Source organism: Gallinula chloropus (assembly GCF_964237585.1).
Source record: "Gallinula chloropus genome assembly, chromosome: 7".
Taxonomy (NCBI): Eukaryota; Metazoa; Chordata; class Aves; order Gruiformes; family Rallidae; genus Gallinula; species Gallinula chloropus.
In genome coordinates, this window is record NC_140092.1 from 12,718,069 (window position 1) to 12,745,413 (window position 27,345).

General features: G+C 36.2%; 1 protein-coding gene across 1 annotated transcript in view; it reads right to left on the reverse strand.

The window, feature by feature from the left end:
* Positions 1 to 13,455: 13,455 nt before the first annotated feature.
* ARAP2 (ArfGAP with RhoGAP domain, ankyrin repeat and PH domain 2) overlaps positions 13,456 to 27,345 on the reverse strand; it is a gene marked incomplete at both ends in the record, with an annotated part of 118,038 nt that continues 104,148 nt past the window's right edge. Inside the window, 5 exons of the mRNA XM_084266843.1 lie at positions 13,456 to 13,806; positions 19,000 to 19,131; positions 23,468 to 23,531; positions 23,981 to 24,016; positions 25,355 to 25,437. Of these exons, the coding sequence (XP_084122969.1) occupies positions 13,456 to 13,806; positions 19,000 to 19,131; positions 23,468 to 23,531; positions 23,981 to 24,016; positions 25,355 to 25,437 (666 nt within the window). The remainder of the gene's footprint in view (positions 13,807 to 18,999; positions 19,132 to 23,467; positions 23,532 to 23,980; positions 24,017 to 25,354; positions 25,438 to 27,345) is intronic.

Here is a 27,345-nt window from a genome sequence, read left to right on the forward strand (position 1 = left end):
ATTCCTAATTGGGTGCCTAGCTTGCTAAGTAGCAGCTGGTCTTTAATTAGTTGAAAAATTATTATCACTAAAAGTTGCCATAAAAAGAAAGAGAACAATATAATTAAAGCGTTAGAATCCATATGGTGGGATATGTATCTTCGCTTGTCAATAGCTGTTTTTCCTCTCTTTTCCACTCGGCATTAATAAATCAAAACTGTTCATTTGCCAAAAAAAGTCTCCTGTTTAATTTGTATTGAAAGTAATATTAAAATGGAAGTCTGCTGGAAGGCTGTACATAGTGCAATGTTTGTCTCTGACTGTGAAATTATCCAAGGTGCTGTTTTCTACAGGGGTGAGTTATGATTGATGAGTCACCCTTGGCAGTACACCTAATCATGGCAGGACATCATTATCTCACCTTTGCTCATGACTTATAAAGTAAAACTAGATGAAAAACCTCTCTGCATATAAGACTTAGCAAAACACAGTTTTAATGCCTATGATGTAATAAATATGACCATAGCCTGAATGCACATTGCAACCTGTAACTGGAAATCTGTTAGCAGTGGCACTGTAATTATCCAAAAACATTTTAGGCACCACTCTTTCTAGTGGTTTACAGATGTTCTCTGCACTTCAGAAATATTTGCCAACGCACGTAGAATGAGTAGGTTACAAATGAAGCTATGCAGTGTTAATATAAAAGAAAGTCAGGTAATTTTTTTCTAAAATATCTTAAAAACCAGTGCTATTAATTTTAATATTATAGGGTACCACTCTATTTTTATACTTTCTATACCTACTGATTTTGTAGGAAGGAGGAGGACATTACTTGGTCTTGTAACAGGTGAATCCTCTCTAGTTCAAAACCTGACAGAATATCCTCATCCATTAACCCTTTTTGTGATAGAGAGGTTCAGTATCTGGGAAGGGTATTTACTTATATTAGTGGTACATCTCTTGAAGAAAATAACCCACAGAAAAGATGAACTCTGTTTAGTGTCCAGATTAGCTGTGGAAAATGGATAAACTTTATGTTGCTCATACAGAATCACAGAATATCCTGAGTTGGAAGGGACCCATAAGGATCATCAAATCCAACTCCTGGCTCCACACAGGACCAGCCAGGTCAGAGCATGGGACTGAACTGAGCACATCGTCCAGACCCTTCTTAAACTCAGCAAAGCTGAGTGCTGTGACCACTTTGCTGGTGAGCCTGTTCCAATGCCCGAGCACCCTCTCAGTAAAGAACCTGTATTAGCAGCAGGTGAACTCCACGTTCTGCTCTAATAATAACAAATGCAGTTGAAATCTAGGAAATAAAATCATCTTCTACTCCACAGGAATAGATTGTCTGTGTTTCAAGTTGAGAAAAATTGTTGTTAGCTGGAGTTAAAAGCAGGAAATTCAGTATAAAAAAAAATGGAATAGTTCAAAAGCCTAAATTTCCAAGTGTTTCAATTATCCTGAACTCTAGCTCGGCAGCACAAAGGTGAGAAAATTAATTTTAAAATAACTCTTCACCATAAAATTAATAGATTATTTATTGACAATAACTACATACAGTGGGAACAGCCTTTCATAATTTTACAGGCACCTTCCTTTCAGGTTAGGAAGTTGCAGACAAAGAAGAAAATATTCATCAGATAAGCAGAACATAGCAATATGCACCAGCCTCAGTCCTTCACTGTAATGTCCTCCAAAAGCTGAGCAATTATTTTTATCCCTGCTGAAGTGCTGTTTCCTATCTAGATTGTACTACACTCAGACCTCACTCGTATTACACCACTGTAAGGCACCACAAGAGAAGAATGTGCTGCAAGGCAACTATAATGCAGTAAAATAATTAAAAAAAAATCAACTTTCCACCTTAAAATACATTATCACCAGGTCTTCAGATTGCATTGCTGGGATGAAGTAAAAAGGTTTATTTAGGAATTCCATTTCATTTTCCTCATGAAGTAATTTTAATAGGACACTAGTGTAATATTCCGTAATTTAGGACACAATTATATTTTTTTGGTGAACATGAAATTATTAAACACTTGAATGTCTACAATGAAGACAATTTCATTTTAATAAATGAGGATAACATTTAGATTTGGATCTGTTTCAATTTACCTGTTTGAAGAAAACTCCTTGAAAATGCATATTTTTAGTAAGTTACTTAAATATTTGTTTCATTAAATTTTAAATACTAAATTATAATTGAGAAAATACTGAAATAATCCTGTGTTCATCTACTAACTCATCAATGATTCTTCTCTAACAATTTAAGACAGGAATTAACACTCAGAGAGACCTACTTTCTGTAGAACAAAAAGTGTTTCCCAAACAGACACTGCTTTTTTGCAAGCAGGGGAATTTTGGGGTAGATTTAGTATATTTAGTTCTTATCTTGTCCGTAATAAAAAAATCAAACCAAACAAACCAAAACAAATTAATGATGGATAACGCTTTGCATCTCATTGCCACCCACAAATCAACAAAATTCTCCCTGGGACTAAAAACGATGAGTTGCATCCTTGATTCACTGTATGTTGAAGAAATTCAATATATTATGAGAAGACAGTGAAGGCACTTGTAACTCAGCCTTGCATTACTGTTTCAAGAACATAATTTCTGATGTTTGTCCACCATAATATTCCCAACCAAATTTTGGCTGTGTGACCACTTTCTAGTCTGAGCAGAATAGAGAGGTCCTAACTGACCGTAGAAACTGGTGGTGCTGAAGTGACCTCTTTCCTGGTAGTCCTACAAAGCACAGGATGGTAGAACACGGAGAAAGGGGAAAATGGAGCTGGTATTGATGGCCAGGTTGGCACGCCACAGGAAAGCAATCCACTTAGCTTCAAGGGCAAACCTGCCGTCAGGATAACTGCAAGCTCACGACAGTCCTTAGAAATGTATTTGGTACACACATAAATGCCAACTAACTGCGGCAGAAGATGCACTAATGTAAGAGATACACATGATGAACTGCAAAGGGAAGTGCAGCAACTAAATGTTTTACTCACAAACGTACAAGCATAAAATTTTGTGTCACCAGTCTGGTAGGCAACCATTTTCCCAACTTTGTAGTACATGTAACTGCTAACTGAAATTTACTTACACTTACAGACAGCTTTGTTGTAGTCAGGACTCCCTAAGTTTTCTTTCAATTAAGTTGAATTCATAATTTATTTGAGTTTTTCTCTACTTTAAAAATATATTTTTATTTGAATAAGTGTGGGAAAATGTATCAAAATAAGGCAACTTAGCTGCCAGATTGTTGCATGGACCTAGATTCCACCTTTATGTAATTTCTAGTGGCAGGTAATAAATGAAGAGGTTGAAAAAGAAAACTGCTACAGAATTCTGATGAGCAAACCCTTTGTAACTTCAATGTGAAAAAATGAAGACACTCTCCCATCTCCATGAAACAGACTGTATATTAAAAGCAGCAGCTGGAAAGAGCTTATTAAAAACATAGCTGTTGAAAGACACTCTTATGGTAACTATTTTCTGTGAGTGAGGGCTCAGCGGCCCTAACCTGCCTCACTGAAATTTCTTCAAACTCACTATAGCTTAACAAGGAGAGCAGAATTAAATACCAAATAGTAGCAGCAAAATAAAAAGGTGAGATTTTTTTTCCCTTTAGTCACAACCATCAAATCCAATAGTTTTAAGCCAGCGTTCTGCAATGCAGAGCAAAGAGTGGTAGAATAGATGAGAAAAGAAATTTCTGATTCACTAATGCATGAGGAATTTCTGGTGAGTGACCTGGTATTTCCTTTTCTGGAAACTCAACCAGTATTTAAAAGTGAAAAGAGCATTCTCTGTTGCTAGAGTTCCTCAGTATAATTTCAGTAAGGTAGAAAACTTTCCATTCTTTTTAAGCTTAAAACCTATACTTCATAATTTCATTAGATATCACTTATACATATGGAGAAGTGTTGCCTTGATAAGTAGCCATAAAGGCCATCTGCAAGACATTTAGCTATTAAAAACATAATCAGTTTAGAGAGATATGCTTGTCAAACAGTCAAATATTTCAGTTGGAATATTCTGCAGTCTATTACTTACTAGGTTGCTGCAGTATAAGAAAAACAAACATAAAGAATCTAGTTGATCTTTTTGCTCTTCAGAGTTTTTTCACTGTTTCTGGGTTATATGCTTCAAACAAGGTGAGCTGTCCAGTACATTTCTCCTTCACAGCTCTATGCTAACAGAAAGTTCCGAGATCAAGAAACTACAAGGGGCAAACATAAGCAACTTATAATAGCTTGCTTACATGATTCAGCATGTGGTATATGAGCATAAGATATTTACAAGGTTCATTTTACATGCACATTAATTACGTAAAATTAGAGACACCAAGAGAGAGCCATTAAGCGTCAATTAGACAATAAGATCAAGAATGCTGGCAGTGCTGGTAATAAGAAACCTAGAGTTTATGTCCAAAGGGAAGACAGTTCATTAACATCTTAATTTGTTTCTCAACAGTTCAATTATAACATGCCTAATGTACAGGACATTATCCTTTGAGGACCTGAACCGAATTGTAGACCAGAGTAAAATGACCTTACTCTTTGCATGAAGATGCAGATGTGACTTTCTGGAGGGCTTTAATTGCTGCCAAACCAGTTGATCATCTTATTTAGAAACTTCTTTTAAGAGGCAATGCATTCTTCACCTGTGAACACTTAGGACAACATCCAGTAAATCGATGAGAAATTTTTCTTTTGCACAGGAATATAGAGTTCTGCAACTGAAAATAAAGTGCACTGAAATGTCAGGGAACACAAGAATAAATGTTTGGTCTTATAAAGGAACACAAAAAGTTGCAACAATATCAATTATTTCAATAGCATAACTCCTATGGCACACTGAATGTGTGAGCTAACTTAGACTCTGTGTGGTAAAGCTTTCTTATGGTTCATTAAACTGTCAATTAACTTTAGTTAATTGATTGCCAAAGTACTTGAGTTAACAATTAAGTTTAAAATATAAATCTGGATACCAGAATTTATTCCAAGAAATATATGGCAAAAAACTCTGATTTTGGGAGTTTCTGGTGTGCATAGTAGTTCTTATTAAAGTAGTTGTTATTAAAAGCAGATAGTTACATATGCTGTAGTCTCTTAATAAAACTGAAGTTACTCTCTGAAAATGGAATATATAAATAAGAATGCTAATGAGATTTCTTTTTTCTCATAGTAAAGCCTATATAATTTTGCTTGCATTCAGAGTATTTCCTCCTGTTGGCCCAGTAGACATTTTATCTTGATAATAAAAAAATAAAAGAAGAAAGTGATTTTCACAATCTAAGTGTCACATAAACTAGCCCTCCATTTAAGGTCTAATCATAAATACAGCTGCAGAGGTAGTATCCTTTTACTGTGCCATTTCTTTTCACAGTTCATTGATTGCGAAGGGATAACTTGAAAGTTAAAAAAAAAAGTTTGTCATTTTATGATGTTATCCTCAATGGCCATGAGGCTGGGATACACTTTTATGTGTTCTTCTCACTAATGATACATCAGGGAATAGAAAGGTGGACATGGATGGCTAAAAAGCTGAAAACATTTATAAGAATGGTCAACATCTGTACTTTGCAGAGGCAACAAGGTGTCCGGCTTGCTTTTATTTTTTGCTCCTTATTTTTCAGCTCTGAACAGCTTACAACAGGCAAGGCTAAAGAAGAGTCTCATCATAAGTGTCAAGCAAAAAACAAGGGAGTGCAACAGAATGCTATTTGCCCACTCTTTGTTTAATAAATAACAAGAAATACACTTTCAAACGTAGTGAGATAGCCAGTACTGGGGAGGGTAAAGTAAGGTACATACAGCAATGATTGTCCCTGTCTATCCACAGCCTATTCTTAGGGCAATCAGTGCTATATGTGTCTATTAAAACAACTCCTTATAAAGCAAAAACTAAAGCTTGAAAAGAAAACGAATGAAATTACATTAGTTTATTTGTAAAACATCTTGAAATTACTTTTGTTATTTGTAATCAAAGATTTACTATGAAAACCAAAGTGTTGTTAAGCACAGTATCAAAAATGTTTACCAATCAGTTACAAATGTGTGATATTACTGACCATGTGCTTTGACAACTTTATACTTGTTTTATTACAGACCTTCAGACATACCAGGCTACATTCTACCAGAGATTCAGTACTTGGCTGCATGGCTTGCATGGCCTCCATGGCTTGATTAGCCACAAACCCTTCCCCACCCCAAATCATTGAAGCCTTCCGTACCTGTAAAGGAGAAGATGATTCTGTTAAATGTAGATATATATATATATATGAATACCTTTTATATATATATATATATGAATACCTTTTATATATATATATTCTGGTGCAGTTGACTAAATTCTGACTATAAACTTTGTCCATTTGAAGTGTGATTCAAAGTATGGCCACTCATTTCAGAACACAGAATAGTGTGGGTGGGAAGGGAACTTTAAAAATCATCTAGTCCAACCCTTCTGCCACGTACAGGATGATAATAAACTCTAACAAAGACCATTTATAAACAAGACACTTTTTGATACCTCTTGGGAGCAGAAATCTCAGGTACAGATCAGAGCATATATTCAAACGTGGAAAAACACTGTGCGGTTTCCTCCTTTCCTGTCCTAGTTGTGTATTCTAGGCATGCCAGACAAATTGTAAAACTTTGCATGTCAGTTTAGTCCTAAAAATTAAATTCCCAAAAGCTACAGCAGAGAAGTAATTAGCAACAATCAGTAATTAATGCATGGCCGTGTCCACAAGCTGGAAGAAAATCAGAGAAATTCCTAAATTTCACTTGAGGTGTTTCATATAACAACTGAAATTAAAAAAAATAATGTTGAAACCATGGAATAAACATTCATCTTTGAAATCACTGAAGTCCTCAGAGCAAGACACAGGTGCAGTTTCTTGCCAATGATTTCTGACCTTGATTCAAGCCATTTGACCAGTTTACTTGATCACCTTACCCACCTGATGGAGAAAGAACTATTCTATAGCAAACACCATTTATCAATTGCAGAACTGATTTGTATTTCAGGATGGGTGCCATCTCTCTGCTTTGTTATATGCCTCTCAAAAATTATTTAATACAGGAAGCTTATACAAAGACATTAAGGAGGGGGGTATTTTTTGTGGGGTTTTGTTTTTTTAAATAGATTTTTTCAAGACAAATCTTTGTGCATCTGGAATTCTGAAGCAATGCCTTATTGTGAAACCCAACGAGTTTGAGGAAAGAGGAGATGCCCACAAGAGGCTCAACTGGAAAAAAATAAGCTGCTAACTGCTGATACGTCAGATTCCCTGTAGCAACTTACTCATCATTGGCCATAACAAATCACGGATGTGTTATTCAAGTAAGAAACATATTCAGGACTGCTGAATTTCAGTAGCAATATTTTGCTTAATGCTGTCAAGTTGTTTTTGACAAATTCCAATACCTAAGGTTTGCTATACAAGATCAAAAAGCGATAGAACGGGACCTTATCTATATCCAGGAGGCGGTAGTATTAAGTTGTGTAATCTCCCATGAAATCTGGTTTCTCCTGAATGGAAAGCCTGTAAGTATCATGTGAAAAACGTTCTACCTGGGAATACCTTAGTATTGTTATGTGCCATTTAAGATATTTATCATCCAATGACCTTGAACAGTTCTGATGTATAAGACAAATAACTAAACAGCAGAAAAAAACATTAAAACAACCCTGAAAACAATCTGAAGTGCTGGACACCAATCCCAGCTGTAAGCTGCTAAAACACAATAAACTAAAGGCTGACGGCTAAAGCCTATTGTAGAAATTCTATTTCAATCATGCTGCAATTAAATAGACATATAAAGCAAAATTACTCAAATACATTATTAGCTTTTAAATGGAGCATATTGGAAGCATACATAAGGGAGAAAATGACAAGTTATATATATGTACTCATATGTACAGCAATCCTCAGTTTATCCAGACCTATTAGTTCTAAGCAATCTCCAGTACTGGACAAACCAATGCTAATTAAATTTTGAAAGAAAAGGCTTTACTGTTTATATAACCAAAGCTATAATTTACAAGAAAATGCATTCTTTATTACCATGCACAACACATATTATAGAATCATTAAGGCATTGAACTAAAATAATTTAAAAAGACAAACAGAGTACATTTGCTTTAGCTTGCTTTCTGATTTGCTAAGGACTACAAATTGAAAATATGTAGAAGACCTTTGGGGCATTTATAGAAATGGGTTACAAAACTTTGTAACACCTATTTTTTAAGATCTCTACCTCTAACTCTCTTGGCCAGTTGAGTCAAATGTCTTTTCTCTATTGGGAAACATCTCGATCAGGATTTAAGGTAAAGGTAAGCTTGATGTAATGGGCTTGACCATACTGCACATACCATCTGCAAACCAAGCTAAATTCAATAGCCAGAGATGTTGTCGGATCTAAACAGAAAGTATGGCTAAAGTTTGAATTACACATTAGAAAAGCAGAGCAAAAACACCTCAAGCCAATGCAAAGAACGGGAGCACGTATGGAAGATAGAGCGTGTATGGAACTGCAGTGCAAGGGTATAGATGCGTAGGAAGATACAATTTCCTATCGTGTCCATGGCATTAACATCCACATCCTTCTTCCTCTTCAGTATCACAGATTGCCATGATTTTCTACTAAACCACAAGCAAAACAGGAATATTATCAAAGACGTTTCAGGAAAGACAAGAACTAGACAGCTAAGCCACAGCAGTGGTAAGGACTAAAATTAGCAGGGCGGTTTTTCCCCATAACTGAGCTGTGGAGGGATCCCATTTGCAATAGAGTTGCAAGTAAAGCAGTATAACACAAATCTGGCATGAGGCATATAGAAGGCTTCCTGCCTTTTTTTACAGAGAACAATCTAGCCTCCAAAACCAAGTTCGACAAACACTCCTTTTTGACGGTGCAGAGACAATTTCTGGCAGGTCAGAAGCAGAAAACAGACCATATCAAAGCATTATGAATGTTCCTGTTCAGTCTGGCTGCAATAGGCACAGCTTTGCAAGTCAGTACATACTTTTTCACACAATTCCACTTGGAATACATTCCATCCATCCATAGTAATCTGCTTCTACCCACACATATGTAGTTCACATTTCCTAATGTAACTTACTGAAACTGCAGATTTCCTTCAAGTAGCTCAAATGAAAAGTACTTTGTAGAGCATGCTGTGCTCACAACAAGGACTTATGACAGTAGGGTTTTTTTAAAATTGAGTTTCCATTTGGACTCAGGTACAACTGAAGTTGTTTTATTTCAGATGGCAGCAACAGTCTGATAACAGATTCTCTCCCACTTGGACTGGAAAACAGGATTTAAAAATCTGAAAGATGATGTGGCAGGGTAAGCTCATACCAAAATTCTCAGCCAGTAAGACATGTACACCCTAAGTCCTGACTCCTGCCCGCACCACCACCATCCCCAGCAGAGCATGTTATGTTTTTCCTCAGACTCCTTATCTGGAACTTGAGATGAAGAGCTGGTGGCAAGCTGGCAGCACTTAGAGGAACACAAACTGTACCAGCACTGAATCAGGGGGAGCTAAGAATCATACTTGTGAGATAAAATTCCCCAAACTTGTACTCTGATAAACCTCTGGCAGTAGGGCCAGCTAGCCAGTGGCATCCTAACAGTTCACCCTGGGTTCAACAGCCTGGGGCTCATCACCATAAAGAAACTGGACAGATTCCTGGATAGCATATGCAAAAATTTATAATTCAGAAAATTATAATTCAGTCTCAACCTAAGTGACACAGTAAAGGTAAGCTCTGCATGAACACACTCCCAGCTGGTCAAATCGACCCCACACTGAAGCACTCTGCCAAGGCATGAAACGTATTAGTCAAGCTGCTCTTTTGAACTGGTAGCTCCTAAGAATATCTTGGAAGAAGATAGGTTTCAAAGAAAAATTCCAGAACAGTAACCAAAATTCAGCTCAAAAATGGGAAAAAACCTCCACAAAACCAAATCAAACAGATTTCAGCTCATATTTTTGAATTTTTGGGTCATTTCCCTCCCCCATACTAATATATGTGGAAAAAAAACCCCAAATCCACACAAACAGAAAACAGGCATTATATTAAAACAATCAGTATAAATCATATTTACATGTCAGCTTTACACCTATGATGGATGCAGGTCTAACAAGGTAATGATGAACCTGAGGTTTACAAGATTTTCATCCCAGTTTTCCCACAGAAGCCCATACATGAAACACCTGTGCCTCGTTTAACTTCATTTTGCAGATCAGAAAGCAAGCACTTACCAGGCTATTCAATAGTTTTCACATGGAAAGGCATTCAGAATTTTTTTTCAACATTTCTATTGGTTTTTTTTCTAGAAAAAAAATTTAAAAATACATCACCTGTTTTAGAGAAATAGCATTTATTCAAGTAATTACCATTTATTCTTTAAAAATTACATTTCCTTTACCATTCCACAACATAGCTCAGGAACAATAAAAGATCAGCAGCCATTAAGGTATTGCAACAACACATATTTATTCTGCAGGTCTTTAATGGGTCAGAAATGTGTAGTGCAACAATGATATAACAGATAATTGGTTCAAAACTTTGACATCTATTTGAAATAGTTTATTGTAGATTTAATTTCTACTTTCCCAAACATACTGTCCTTGGGTTAACGCTGTCACTACTCACTGTGTGTCTCTGGACGTGCATATAACTCTATGCACACATACATAGCCTGTTTGTGCAATACACACATAACAAAACCAAATTTAAACATATTCTAGTAAACATCTTTTCTTGATTTTTAGGGCCTTTTACCAGCATCTATACTGACGCTTTATCTGTGCTATGCTTTTGAAATAGAACAAACATTTCTGTAGTCCTCTGAGCCAATAAAAATACACAAAACATTTTCTTCACAGCCATATTCACTTCAATGCACAAAACCCTTCCATTGCTCCATTTATTCCATTAGTGTAGGGACTTAAATGATGCATGAGGCTTTCAGCAGAGGTAAATGTCATTTTTAAGAACCCAATAAAAAGATGAACAATACAGCAACCATAACTCAATACTGAAAAGTATTTGCAAATAGAAGTAAAACTGTAAACAGTACATTCAGGTCCAGCCTCAGAAAGCAAAGCAATTTCTTCTGGCAGTATATAGGCCCTGATTCAAATCAGCACTTAAGAATGTGCTCATTAACATTAAGCACTGGCTTTAGTCAATACAAGTTCAGGCTCATACACTTTTTGGAGCCAGGGTCTCAATGATTAGAGGAGGCTCAATTACATATTAGAAGTAGCAAACAGTCAATAGTGCACTGGGAAAATTAAAAACTACAAACTCGTTTCAGATTTAAGTGGACAAATAAGGTAAGTGCAAAGTCTGAAAGACTAAACTTGCTTTGTTAGTGCTACATTCCAGAAGAATAAATACAAAACACTATAAAATATTTGGGTTTGATCTCATTTTCCCTGTACTTCCTAGCAGAGTTGCCAGATACATTAAGTCATTTGTCTAATTTCTTCAATCAAACAAATTATTTTTCCAATTAAGCTGCTCAGTGCAATCAAAAATAGAAGTAAATGATGTGAGAAATGTTACGGCACCTGTGACTACCAAAAATAGAAGAGGAGATAAGTGAGCACACTGCTTTTGGATGGGAAGAAATATAGGATGCAACATAAAGCACCCTAAAAACTATCTGTTAATAAAAATCAAACACCATTGATGCTGATTAAGTTGAATTTTTCTTTGAAATTTTAACGCATTAAGAGACTATTTAAAACAATTTCCAATAAAAAAGATCTAGTTTAAATTCTCTCTTTTAACCTAAAATCTCTGGAAACTTGAGGAACACTAAAGGCTCAGTCCGTTCTTAAAAAGGCAGGTGAAAAATCGGTGTAGAGTGGCCAATCAGAACACAAAACGGACAGCAGCAAACAAAGGAGGCACTGTTAATGCCTACCCTGGAGCAAATGTGCAGTGTGAGCTCATTAGCAGTCTGCTCTGTGGTCCTGCTGCTGAACCAGACAACATCTGCAACACCTGGAAACAGCCTCAGCACAGCAGTGCCTTTCGTCCATCAGCTGTTAGAGGACAAATAAAAACTGGGATATGCCATGAGACAGGAAGGGAGCAATCACATGGGATAAGTGAAGGTGAGATCCACAAAACAACTAAAGAAACCCAAACTATTTCATTCCTCACAGAGGTTTTCTTTGGAAGCCAGATTCTGATTTTTAAATTTCAAGAAGTCAGTGCTTAAAAACCAAAGTATGTCAACTGCTACCTACATAGTCAGAACGCAGCCAGTACAGTAACTGAGGCTGTTGTCTCAACCTTGGGACCTCTCCTCACACTCAGAAGTCATGCGACAGTTGTAGCACAAGCATTTCCCAGTCCCTGCAAAAGCATACTGTTCACCTTTGTCCTCAAGGTGAAGGGAGGAGTTAATCTCCTCACCCACTTAGTAACTGGCACTTCTAGGTGGAGTTTGTAGCCTTCTGCTGTATCTGTTGGTGTGGGGACCGTTTGTTCTTGAGGAAATTAATTTCTCATATGAATATTATATATTAATCAGATGCCAGCAACTTTGTCAGCACCAAGCGAGCTCTACCCAGTGATAGAGAAGTCTGCCTTTGTCACCCTGAGCTAACCAACGTTAGTTTATAAAATTACTTCAGCATGTTGAGCAAAGAGGGATGATGCAACTCTTCTAATTCACACACCCTTCGTAAATTAGATGCTGATTTGAAGGACTTCTTTCTGTCATCCTCAATATTCTCTCTCATAGCTTACACATTATTATCAGATGTACAGCATATAGACAGTTTGGACATGCAAGCACTAATATGCTGTCTCATCTATTACATTCTCTCCCTTTGGATCCTTTCACATCCACTCTCCTAGGAAAAATCTATGCAGATAATAATTTTATTCATAAATAAAAAAAAACCCAACCCAGGTAAAAAACACTTTTCAAAGCAGATGTTACTCAGTATTATAGTGTTAGACAAATAATAGTATTGCAGGCCAACAGGATGAATTTCAGTGTATACCTTGTCTTCTGCCTAAAAAATTCTCCCCAGTACTTACAAGATGGCACAGAATATAAACAGAGCAAAAGCTTTTGTATAGTGCTCAAAATTATTAAATCAAACAAAAATTGCAAGAAGAAATAAAGAGCAAAACCCTGGTGTCATTGCACTGCACAGGAAAACTCCCAGGTTTCAGGGGTTTTACATAATCAGTTCTTCTCTCAGTTCATTCTTAAATTATAAAATGTGGCATATGCATATATATCAACAGTTGCATATAAACAAATTATATTTCCTCTGCACTGTACAAGCTACACACATCCAAAAAAAAGACTACTTTTGCCCAGAAAACATACACACACATATATATACACACACACACACATATATACATACACATATAAAAATAAAAACTTCGGACTCAGGAAATTAGCTGGAGGTTTCATCATGGAGTGCTCTGCTCTTCTGTAGCACTGTATTTAGTTCCTGAATCACATTTGATGGCAATTTGTTGTCTAATTCCAATGTAGTTTTGTTTGTTTTGTTCTTATTTTTCTTTAGTGCCTTATGTGGCTTTTGGTGTAGGTTGGTCATCCCTGCACCTAAATCCTCCGAGATCAAACTCCGATGTGTCTTTGCGTGATTCCTCAACTTCTCCTCCTTCTGTTCCAAACATTGTGCCACAATAGATGCTTTTTCTTTCAAGTTTTTTCTTTGTTCCACAAAGTCTTTTTCATGATGCTCACCAAATTTTGCTTTTCCAGATTGCAGTTCTATATTCTGAGCAAACAAGCAAAGAGAAATAAGATCATTCACATTAACACAATATTCAATAATATTTAGACTGTAATTTTTGCTCATTAGTTTCACATAACAGTTTAAAATGAAAATCAATTTTACCCAAGAGTTGAGACAGCATAGTTAATAGGTTTAAATTCCCACAATTTGTGCTATTATCATTTAGTAAGCATATATTCTCAATTAGTGATACTTCTGAAAATTACATAAATATTTCAATTAAATACACCATGACAACAAAGACATTCATTTTCATATATTCACAATTTGATTTTTCATTCTACCACAGTAGACTAAGTTTTAAATGTTTTACAGCAGATCCATGTACTCTTAAAACTCAGATTTCTTAAACAAATACAACCAAGAATGTTGCAGTTTTGATAACTAAGCTACATGAATGTATAAAAGATAATTTTACATGAACCCAAACATTTTTAGCAGCTGTTGAGTACTACCTGATAAGTGATAAAACTGCTTTTTCAAGGTTTGGCTAACAATTTTACATAACATACTGGGAAGTGGGATAAAACAACAAACTGATGCCAACAACACTGTCTCACATTGGTAGGCTGTTTTGAAGTTCTTAAGGTGCAGGAAATGAGAAGTACATCAGATACTGCATCTAAATTGGCAACTGGTGTGGCCCATTAGGAGCACATCTCTATACTGGAAGGAAAGTGCTGAGAACTCGACATCCACACTAACACTACTTCAGGGCTGCTGCCTTTTTAAAAACAAAACAAAACAAAACAACTTCGGATTAGCTTTAGCTTTGTCCTGCTGGCAGACGGTCTGTTTTTGGCAGCAGTGCATTAGATCTGCTCCTGCAGAACATCTTCAACTTCAGTTTAATTTGAAAGCAATCCAAGTTCACACTCCAGAGCCACTCCACAATACGAAGCAAAAAACACAGGAACAACCAAATCCTAATTTTAACTGGAACACACATGTAGTTGTATCTCAATCAGCTCCTCTCTAGTGTTTTTTCATGTTTACTTTAACATACATGAGGTATCAAGATTCCATGACACAACTTGCTTATATACTATGCATTAACAACTCCATAAAAAACCAACCAAACCAAACAAGCACCACACAGGAAAGACAAAAAGAAACAGTCTCCCTCAGCTTTCTGAGGCCTCATTTTTCTTCAGGAGCTATGAGGCTCTTCCACGAAAGAAAGATCTGCCTCCTGCCACACCGAGTAGACAGAATACAATACAATCCTCTACCATTCTTATTTGCCTTTTATGTTTTATAATGACATTTCTTTCTTCATGAGGACAGCAAATGTAAACCCATTACAAAAAAATGAGTGTTGATGAAGCAAATTAGTTGCTATGTAGGAAGAAAACCAGTAAATATTAAATGAGTTTACATTGAAGAGATCTAAGCTATAAAACAAAGTCTGAATTTGTGCAGACTCTTGAAATTTCACCTGAGCTAGCAGCTGTTCAATAATAAAAGAAACAAACAGTCGGATGATATAAATCACAAAGGGGTTATTTTATTGATATCACTTATCATTAAGGAGACTGATATTTCAGTCTGCATTCACCAAGAATGAAAACTACCTACCCCTAACCAAGCACCAGTGGCCATGATATAAAAACACCAAATCAAAGCAACCCACAATAAAACAAAAAACACCCAAACAAACAAAACCCCAAACCAAACCAACAGACTAACCAAAAAACCCCCAGTCCCGGAACAACAATGCATGCTAAGAGCTCAAACTGCTACGTGTGTTACCACCGGTGCATGCTATGGAGCAGAGTGTAGCTTGCCTGAAGAGTCTTTGAAATTCTACCTGTCAGCAGTACAGAATCTGCTATCATGAAAGCCATCTAGAAGCATCATAAGAGTTAATATGTTCAGCTATATTCAGTGAAAAAAGTTCAAGGCAACTGAGAACTGTCCCAATGACTCATGAATGTGAGGTATTCTGCCAAGTATTTGAAAAAGCTGTAATTTTCCATTTAAAATAATGTTGTGGTATGAACAAGACATCAGTGAGATTATCGCACATTCAGTTCAATTAACAAAATAATAAAAAGACTATCAGTGATAATATGAACAAAAAAAGTGATAACGCACACACAGTATGTGAACTGTAAATTGTCATGCAGCACCCTTCAGAAAAGCCAGTAATGTGCTCCAAGCTATTTGCTAAGATATGAATTACTTGTGAAATTCAGTCGGAAGCAACAATCTATTTAGAGGATTTTTTACATCACGTTTCCATTTTGCAACTTTTGAGAAGTGAAAATGCTAACTACATTTCTTCCGAAATCAGCATATTTCTGCTAAACTGGGTATAGCAGAAGCCATAGAGTAGGAACAGATCAAATACAGCACTCAAATTTAACGTAGCCTGCTTCTCTGAAACAGTGTTGTATATTGGCATGTGGCCCCTTAACACAGACTACTAATCACTACTTCGAACTTTTAGAGTAGATTCATGATATACAGGAATGGTAATTCCCAGACATTGACACTGTAAGAACATTCAACTGATGGAGCCAAATTCTGTTATTCAAACTATACCACTAACAGTTACAGTTTCCCATATAAACAATATATCAAAAAGATTTGTGAATAAAATTGCCACATCAAATTTCTTACTTCTTAGTATTTGATCTACTGCCCACTGCTAGTCACATGATACAACCTACCCTGCTGGACTCTATACTTTTCTCCCAATAACCCCTAATGTAAAAAGCAGCAATTGCATATTTGAGGCAGCTGTTTGCCTCTAAATTTCAGCCCCTGAATCAAGTGAATTTGGTGAATAAATTGATAATAATACGTAGATCTAACCGTATGTTTTCATTTTCCTGCAAGAAAAATATGGAGTAACTCCTCCATTATCTTTGTGAAATATTGTTCCTTTCAAAACACCACAGAGGTATAGCCGAGTTTTAACTCGTTCCTCCTCCTTCCCATATTATGAAATAAAATTAGAGATTTACCACAGATATACAGCAATGTATTTCTATTTCAGTTAAATGATTCTATATGAGAAATATTAATATTATCCACGTATGCAACAAGCAGTGCAGAAATAATGGAAAACTTTTGGTTCTATTTGTTACTAGAAGGATTCTTAGCTATACAGTGTTTTCAAACTTTCTGCATTATATATTTAGCTTATTACCACACAATAAAATTACTTCCAATAATGTGAAAAAAGACAACATCTAATATATATTTTTTAGCACACAGCATTAAACTTGTTGCTTTCTGTGTATCTTCGAATTCCTGTTCAGCACCTCACTTATCTTCACATCACAAAGATGCCACTTTTTTCATTATTTGGTAAACTTTCGGTCTCTTTTCCTGTGTATAGGTAGATAACCTTGATCATATTTCTACTACAAGAACCTTGATCATATTTCTACTACAAGTTTATGCATTGATCTGTTAACACACCTCCATTTTTCATAAACCAGCATCTTCAAGAAAATGCTTGTACCTCTTATTATACTCTAATGCTTTAAAATGGAAATATTTTTGCTAGTTGGAGAAGTACGTATAAATATGTATAAATATATGAAAATACTGAAGGAGGGGGTCTCTAAACGGACATCTACTGCTTTATTGACTACACCGCTGTATAATATTTCTCCTTAAAAAACTGTATCGTACAGTTGCTTTCCATATAAAAGTGTTAGTTTTTACTTTCCCTTAAATAATTTTGTATTAACATTCCTGAAGTGTGCAAATACCCTTTGTATAAAACTCCTCTGGATCTAGTCATAGCATAAATTACAAAGACTGCAATCATCTACTTTTAAGTTTAAATGCATATTTCCTCTAAGTCACAGTGCACAAAACGTTAGACCTTCCTAATGAAGCTAATTACCAACAAAAATGATACTAAAAATAATTCTAGTATTATAAAGTATTAGGAATTTAATATAAGGATGCTCAAAACCCAGTAAAACCTGTATCCTAGAATGCCTGAATTTGTAGGCATCTCCAACAATGTATTGGAAATTTCAGCTGTACTTGCGTAAATGACAGGTAGGAGTCATAACTAAGGGTTATCAAGTTTTTTTGAATGACAAGACCTATGATTTACCTTCATCAAAAAAGTTTAAAAAATGCAAACAGTAGAAGGAATTTATCAAAGAGTTGCAAAAGCACTTTCTGAGAAAAGGTTAAAATGAAAGGGGAAATTAATCAAAATAGGAAAACCGTAATTGCATTCACACTGTATTACGCTCATTTGCTACGGCAGAGCTGAAATGCCTGAAGAAAGCACAACAGAAGAAAAGTAGAGTTGCCTTATAGATAAAGCACTACTTCTACCTTTGCATTTGGCTTGCTATGGAACTGATCAGTGCCTGTGCCTGAACCTCTGTCTCTGGAAGTGGTGATAACACATACCATATTATCTACTACTCTTCAAAATCTTCAAAAAAATGCAAGAAATAATACTGCATACAGTCAAAGGACCAAGCTGTTTTGGTTCAACACTTGTTTTCTGCTGCGTTCAGATTAGTTACCACTGTTTTTCCCAAGCAGAACAGTGTCTTCACTACCACTGCTTCTTCTCAGCTGGAAGTAAGGAAAATAAGTCCTCCACAGGCATCAGAAGCTCTACGTGGATACCAGAAATTCATCTCAAGCTAATATGAAAAGGTTGAGATATATCACTATTGCATGTAATGTAATGACACAGCTCAGCCTCTGCAAAGAGTGGTAACTCAACCCTCTTGGTCTTCATTGAGACTTAAACGTATCACAGTTTCATCTGAGCTTTTCCATTACATTCACAGGGCTGATAACTACAACAGTGCAGTTACTTTAGACAGAAGAAAAGGTATGGGAGAATATACGTGGCAGGACAGTTTTCAAGGACCTTATTAAAATATAACTGTAATAAAGTCCATTTTCATTCCAGGTGAAAGTCAAAAAGCCCCAAACACAAATGAAAATCCACTACTGATTTACTGAACAGCCAAAGAAGTGATGCACATTTGTATCACAATGTGGCTTTTTTACATTAAAATTGTCCTATTTCTTTAGTGACAAAACAATGATGTGGACATTGATAATAGTCATCTACATTTTATATTTATCCAGCTCTCAAAAGTTCATTATTACTGGACTATTTAAAAGCACAGCATTGTGGTTAGAAGTTCTACACCAAGTTTAAACCCCACTTACTTCTGTACTCCCTCTGATTTTAGAAGTGGTGTTCTCCTGTTGAATGGGAATCAGTGATAAGCCTCCGACCTTTGGACTTTTAGTTATGGACTGTTTTCTTGTTTTTCCAGCAGGTGGCCATATATCTGCATGCTGAAAAACAAAATGATTCCTTATTTTTGGCGTGGAACGTCATAAACACAACATGCCTTTGTATGTAAAACTCTCTTGGAAGAAGCCATCTACCACACAATACTATGCATTACTCTTGTGGGAGAAGGGGAAAACACTGCATTACTTAAAATAATATTAATATAATTACTGCACAATATTGAGTGAACAAAACCAAAACATGTCTCTACAATTTTAATGTATCAAATTCTCTCCATATTATTTTTCCAATTAGTCTTCTAAGGATAGAAAGCACACACATTGACTTGATTCACAATTTAAAAATTCTATAACAGCACACTTTTGGAGTCCCAGCAAAAGTTTCTGAAATAAAATAAAGCTACCCTAATTTACAAACAAGTGTTTCAAAAATTAAATTAATAATTCAGGAGAAAATCACTGCCTAACCTACAATAACAACATGTGCTATCCAAAAGAAAATGGCTCGACATTCTGGATGCTCCAAACCCCAAAATCTACAAATGAAACAGTAATAATCTGAAACAGGTCTGTTTTGGTGAGAACTCTGAAACATGCAGCTTTATTCTGAGTGAAAAAATGACTGGGAAGAGAAGGGAAGAAAAAAAAGGATTAACTGAGTATTTAAAATAAAACATTAAATCCTATTTTTGTAAGAGGTCTATAATCAACTTTCATTAGCAGATCATGTAGAAATTTGGGGACATGTGCTTGAAGCTCATAGTCGTCTACTGATGCTAATGGTAACCAGAAAGGTATCTTTGAGGACAAGGTAGTGTTAGAGCATTTTCCTGAAAAAGCTTCAACATGAGATTCTGTGAATCAAAGAGGATGTACAAGGCCTACAGAAGAACAGCTTCTAAAGCTTGGAGATGAGCACATAAAGCTTAATAAGCACAACTCTAAAGGAAATTGGCAAGCCAGAACTGCAAAGGAACCCTGATGAAAGCTGAGAATGCTTCCTGTAAATATTGGCAAAATACTAACCCAAAGCATCATTTGTAATAAATAGGAAACAAGAAATTCTGTGTGAACATAAGAAAAACCAACTTTTTTTAAATTTTTTTTTTTTTTTACTGTGGAAGTGATTTAACACTGGAATGAATTGCCCAGAGAGGTTATGAAATCTCCAGTTATTCAAATCTGACTGGACCCAGTCCTAAGCAACCTGCTTTAGATACTTTGAACACAAGGATTTGACTAGATGATCTCCATAGGTCCCTTCCAACCCAAACAGTTATGTGACACCGTCCAAATCTGTAATTAATGGATTTCTTTTCACAGGTATCAGGATCTTCAGTGTCCATTTTTTAAAAAAAAAGTATTTAATTGTCCAAATCCATGAAATAAGAAGTCTCTTCAAGACTGTATACAAAAATCCCATTGTGAAGCTATGATCATACTTGCAGATGGTCTGCAAGTAAAAACAGCATTACTATTACAAAGCCACCAAAATCAGTGACTGTTGACTTAGAATAGCAATCTAGAAATCAGAACCCCCAATTCCAAATTTGGAAAGAGTATTTAGATTCACATATTCATGGAGTAAAACTCTCACACGAGTTGCCGACCGGGGTGACGCAAAAGTCTGTTGTAAGAGTTTTCCCCAGTGAACATGAAAAACATTTTCTTTCAATGAAGTGCTGAGAAGGTATTATATGAAAGAGAAGGTCTTGCTAACTAAAATCAGTTTATTGTAGACCAAGATACAAGAAACCGATGCAATTCAAAAAGAAACTCAGAAACCAAGCCAGCTCTGAAGGAAACTGCCTCCCTTAATTCTAAGCAAGGTTAAGGAAGCTATCCCTGTCAGTTAAGCAGTCTGATCTCCCTTTTGTGTAACATTTCTTAAAATAGAACTCTGAGAAAGTACATCTGAAATACTAGCAATGTATTAGGGCACATAATAAATGTATTTATTCATAGTTTTGACCTATCTGCTCAAGTGTGCCTCATGGTAATATAATATGCCTCTCTCTAGTTGATCAAAGGCAGTGAAACTGGAAGAATATTGTGTCCATCTTCATATCAATTAATGACTTTAACTGTATGCTGTGTGCTATGAAGTGATTTTGTACAAAAAGTATTATAAAATTCAAGAATCAAGTTTCAGACATACTTTTCAGGATGATTTTGCATAGAACTGAAAGAAACAATTGTCCTCTTCAAACCCTCTTTGTGTTTACCAGCTTGAGGTACAAGATTAATAACCTTTAGGTTAAACTTGACTTTCTGTATCAAAAGCATTCTTGTTACCAGATTACAATAGCATCTACATGTTGCTATTTAGTTGCACTTTTTAAACAACAGGAATAAATATTATCAGGAAAATGGGGAGGATAACAATAGTAATAGTGTCTTACTGATATCACTACCAATAAAGTCTTATTCTGCTCAAGCACAGTAACACAGATTTATCTTCCCCCTAATTGTATTGGATCATTAAATGTCAATGTCTTCATACTTCAAAACCTATGTTAAAGTATTTTTCAATTTGTAATCTAAGCTATTCCACTGACAAATAAAATGTATTGCCTGCAGTCTCTATAACATAAAGGTGCTCAAATACTGTGATAACAGACAAGCTCCCTTCCCTAAAGATGGCCTCAAAAATTCTAACTAGAAATAACCTCAGTTGACATTTATAGTTTTCTGGTTTAGAAATGGGATAATGTAATAATAATTGTCTGCTGCTGCACAACACAAATATTTGGAGATCTTATAATCGGCTTTAGCTGCATGAGCCATTGCACTCCCAAGGAGATTTTTCACTGTATGTTTGAAGCAATAGACTGTAATAAGAATACAGCACACCTGCATCATTAGCACTTACTTTCTCATGTAATTCAAAGACTGACAACTTTACTGATGTCCACAGTGCTGATTAAAAAATCCAACACAAGACCCCATGAATAAACTCCACAAAAATTAAAAAAACCAAGCCTAAAACACAAAAAAAAAGCTACCCCCAAACCTCCCCCATGTATCTCAGCAATAGGACTAATTCACTGTAGTGTTCACTCATTGGAATGAAGTTAAAAAAAAAAATTCATAGCATTTTAAAAAAGCACCTTTTTTCAGGAAAAAACTATCCAAAACATTGAGCAGTATGTCTCAGTTCATCTATTTTGTCAGAAGAATGTTCTACATAACACCCTACCTGATCAGAATCCTAATAGATTGCCCTTCTTGTGATTTTACGTGAAAAGGACTTCAGCAGTTCCCAAGCTTGTATGAGTTATTTCTAAGTAGCCTATATCAATAACCTCTGAGCCTATTTGTTGTGACACCGCTCATGTTATGCCCATGAGATGTATGCCAGGACCGGTGGCTGTTTCCATAGAAACTACAATAGTTACTTCAGTTAAGGGAGCTGAATAAGATGAAAATTTGGAAGTCTTACTTACAAGGCATGCATTATACTTCTAGCAATACTATCTATGAAGGTCACATTCTGTTATAGAAAGCCTCTAAGAGGGATGCATTGCGAAGTCTTGTGCCTAGTTCACTTTATGTAATACTTAAAGCTCACAAGTAACCATAAATATAGTGCTGTTTATTCACAGTGATATTCCCCAAAGTTCCTTGAACGTCACAGGAACAACAAGAAAAATCTGGCACATTTACAAAATCCTTTTAAAACCTTAAACTATGTTCCAGTCTCCTGTCAGGTTAAATTCTTTGCACATCTTAGCCCCAGATTTCTCCTATGTAAATATTAAATTCCATTTGCAAGGATGAATTATATGGCACTCAAATGCACACCCTGCTTACTCACTACCTACTAGCAAACAAATGATTACTTAATTTAGGATAATGCCTGACACAATCAGTTGTCAGTGTTAACTAAGTTAACCTGAATACCAGAGAAACACAGCTGCATTGGTACAGCTCTTCACCAGAATGTCCTCACAACAGTACAACTTAACAGGACACCCTTCTTTCATTACTACTTTGTATGCAGCATCCGAAGTAATGAGAAATAGCACTCAGGCATTGTGGCACACAGGCAGACCCTTTGGGTCAACAGACAGATTTTCACCCAGAAGAGTTTCTTACTGCAAAGGAAATGAGTTGATGAGTTTTCTGTCTTTAACCAGCCCTCTACAACACAACAGGAAGAAAAAAAGTAATGATGCCAGAATGTAATGTTCTTTTCTCTCAAAGCATTCAGCTTTCATATGAAAATGACATAAAAATATTCTTCATAGACCAAGATCCTTCTTTTTATAGTTTTATTACATTGAGTATTCCTAAAACTTTAACAGCATGGCCACTTTATTTGTAATATATCCACAACATATACATATCATTCACAACAGCAGTAGAAGATCAGTACCTGTGCAGTAAAAATGCTGAACATCCACTCCATCTGAGCATCTTGTCCATCACAACATATATACCTAGAACAGAATTTATAATTAACGAGAAAACCAACAAAATCTTATGTTGCAGTTAAATACAGACAGCATTCATAAAGGAAGGTAAGCACTGTTTCAAGTGGTTTAGAAACCGATTCTTTAATATAGTATGAATACTTCCATAAAAAGATAAGGAAATATACATGCTTCAAATGATCACTTTTTCCTACTTTGAAGACAATGCATGTACTTCATTTAAAGCATGTGCACAGGTTTAAAATCTAACATTTTAAATTTATGAAACAAATTTATTTTATCAAAAGATTAACAAAATATATGAATTAAGACCATTAATTAAGAAATAAAATAGGAAAAAGCATGCAAGCAAAATAATGTCCATTAGTTTTCAAACATTCTGATTCTGAAATGGAGCATTTCAAGTAGTATTAAATACTGAAGTTAAACCAATCACATGTTTTCCATTTACCTACCACTGGTGCTTTTCAGAAAATACTGCAAGTCCCCAGCTGAAACAGAAAAAAGTTTTCAAAAATTAGTTCCAGAAACTCAAGACAGAGACATATTCCTCAAACTGCAGAGATCCATTACCTTTATAAACTGCTCTTAGGTAGAAAAATAATGTACAAAGTTTAAATGTGTACTGCACACCTCGAATAAAATTGTAGGTTTGATGGTGTATTTTGTTTATTTTCTCACAGCTGATTCATGGGTACTGAAGATTGTGTTCTGCACAAAGGTCTATAGCCAAGCCCTGCAGATGATGGCTAGCAACTTGCCTCTTTTTGGCTGTAGCTGTACTTTCTGAAAGCTGTTGGAAGTAAAGCTGTTAAGATGGTGCCCAGCAAAGAGTCCACTACAGTGTTAAAGTCACAGAGGGATGAGAGCTATAAACACCTCTGGGGTGTAACCCACACAGACACATGGAGATCCAGAACAGACTTTGCAGTCTGCTTTTGAAAGTAGATGGAAAATAAACCATCAAGGATGGACATGCAGATTTTTTTTTTACATAACCTTTTTATTCTCGTTTTGGCCTAATCTCTTAACCCCTCCTTTGATGCTTAACTAAAAAAATAACAAATCAATCAAAGAAAAACCACCAAACAAAAAATCAAAAGACCACTAAAACCCACCAACTTTTTTGCTAACAGAACTAAGCTTTGAAATTTATAGACCGTTTTGGGGAATTTTGATGTGCCAACTGCAAAGGAAAAAGTTCAAGCAGATCTCTTTAAAGGCTACACCCAACTTAGAATCCTCTTGGGACAGGATCCTATATACATGGTCTCAGTGTCTCAAAGCTTTGACTGAACAAGCGCTGGAAACATCTGAGAAAAACAGGTGTCATTTGTCTCTGGAAAAGAACACTGAAATAGTCACTGATGCTTTTAAAGGGCACTGTAGTCTTCAGCTAGAAAAAGAAACATCAAAACAACAAGGATCCTAAGAAAGGAAAACCTACTGAACAACAGGGACTGTCACTAAAGGCCATGACTAGCTGGTTTTTTCTTCTCTTTTTTCCTTGGGGCAAAGGAGGCATGTCCACCAAGACATACACTACAGAACTAAGTGAACTAGCAGCAAACATATCCACAAGAGATAACACACTTAATCTTAAGAAAAGCCAATCAATAAAGTAATTTACTAGCACAAAAGAGTTAACATGGCAAACAAAACCAGGAGACACAAACACAACAAATATCATACAGGGAAATTTAATTCAGCATAAGTTAATTGGCTTCTTGACTTTTTCTTGTTCTACAATGTTTTATATTCCTCCTTCGCGGTGATACTACAAATACCTTGCTGTCCACTACTTAATTTGTTTTCTTTTCAATTCTTACTTTGTTGGTGGCTTCATTTTCTTTTTCACTCCAAGATAAACCTTCAGGGAACTGACATGCAACACTTTTTCGGGTTTGCTAGCCTGCAAATAAAGCAAGATTATAATTATTGTATCAGGAATGTGCTAAAGAGAACATCACATGACTGTCTTCACAGTAAGGCTTGTTTGATGGGCCGCACACTGATCCTTATGTTTTTTCCTCTTTCTTTCCCATTAACAAAATATGCCAATCACTATTACTGGATGCACATTAATTAAGAACTTGAGATCCACCTTAAGTGAAAAAACTGATTTGGGGTAAAGACAATGTGGTAGTAAAATTCACAGAACTGGAATGTTGTAATCTAAGGACACAAGCTCTTTGAGTCAGACGGTCAGAGAAGATGGGGAGTGGGTTGCCCTCTGTTAAAGGAGATCTGCTGCAGGATGGACAGCCTCATGGTGAGTATTTGCTTCAGACCACCCAGTCAGGATAGAAACAAAGCAGATGAAGTCTTTAACCCAAGAAGTCTCTGCATAATTCTGATTCTTATGGGACAGGAGGTAGAGAAGGCAGAGCTTTCCTCTCCATGGTGTATTCCGTAACAGCAACACAGTGGGACACAAGCAATACAGTCAATTTCTGGAAGGCGTCAGGGATAAATTCTTTTGTACGGGATGGGTGAACAAGGTGTGATGCACAACTGGATCTGCTACTCACAGACAAGGAAGAACTTGCCAGTCGAGGAACAGATAGGTAGATGTCCAAGGGACAAGGCAACTCTGAACAGTAAAGCAGCTCAGCAAAGCTGGTAGGTCTTCAAGGACATTATTCTCCAAGAATAAGAAGAATTAATCCCAATACTCAAGAAATAAATTTATCAGGAGACTAGCCCAGGTAAATAGGTAGCTCATTGTGGAACAAAAAGGCAGTATACAGGAGGTGGAAGCAGGAAGAGACTATGAGGGAAGAAATTTAGAAACATTGCCTGGAACACGTAGATATGGTTTTAGGAAAGTCATACCTCTTTTGGAATTGAGACTTGCTATGGACATTAAAGGTAACACAAGGGGCTTCCAAACCCTTAGCAGTAAAAGGTAAATGTAGAACCACAGTGCTGAACTTAGAGGGTGAACTAGCAACAGCAGACACAGGTAAGGCTGAAGGTAACTCAGTATCTTCTTTGCTTTAGTCTTCACACCAGCAAAGTCTCCTAGGCTTCTACACTTCCAGACAAAGTTCAAAGAATGGAATGACTGCAGCAGGGGAGCACTGGATTGAATCAGGAAAACTTGGGAGAATTTAAGCTGCACTAGTCCATTGAATCAAATAGATCACATCCAAGGGTTCTGAGTGTGCTGGCTGACATCCCTGAAAGGCTGCTCTGTGACATCTTGGAAGTTTAAGAGATGAGGGGAAACTGCTGATAACTAGAAAAAGGAAAACATTACATCCATCCTCAATAAAGGTTGAAAAGACGACTTGAAGAACTAGTTGCCTGGCAGCCTCATTTCAGTCTTTGGGTAAATCCTGGAGTGAATTCTGCTGTAACATGTTTCTGAACACATGGAAGAGAAGGTGCTACTGGGAACATGCAACATGACCATTATTAATTTCTACAACAAAATGACTGGATTTGTGGATGAAAGGTGCATATTGGATGTAGTTTACCTCAGTTTTATCAAGGCTCTCACACTGTTTCCCACAATTTTCTATCCGAGCTGGAATGTTATGGTCTGGATGGGTGGACAACTACATCATCAAAAAGCTAGTTGCATGATCAGATTCAGAGGGTGGCAGTAAATCAGACTTTCTCTAACTGCAGACCTAAGACAAGGGGAGTACAGCAGTGGTCTATCCTGGGACCTGTCCTTTTTAACATCTTCATCAATGACCTGGAGGAGTCAATCATCAAGTTTGCACACCAAAACAGAGGACCAGCCAATAAGCTTGGGGCAGGGCTGTCTTCCAGTGGGACCTATACAGGACAAAGAAAGGGGCCAACAGGA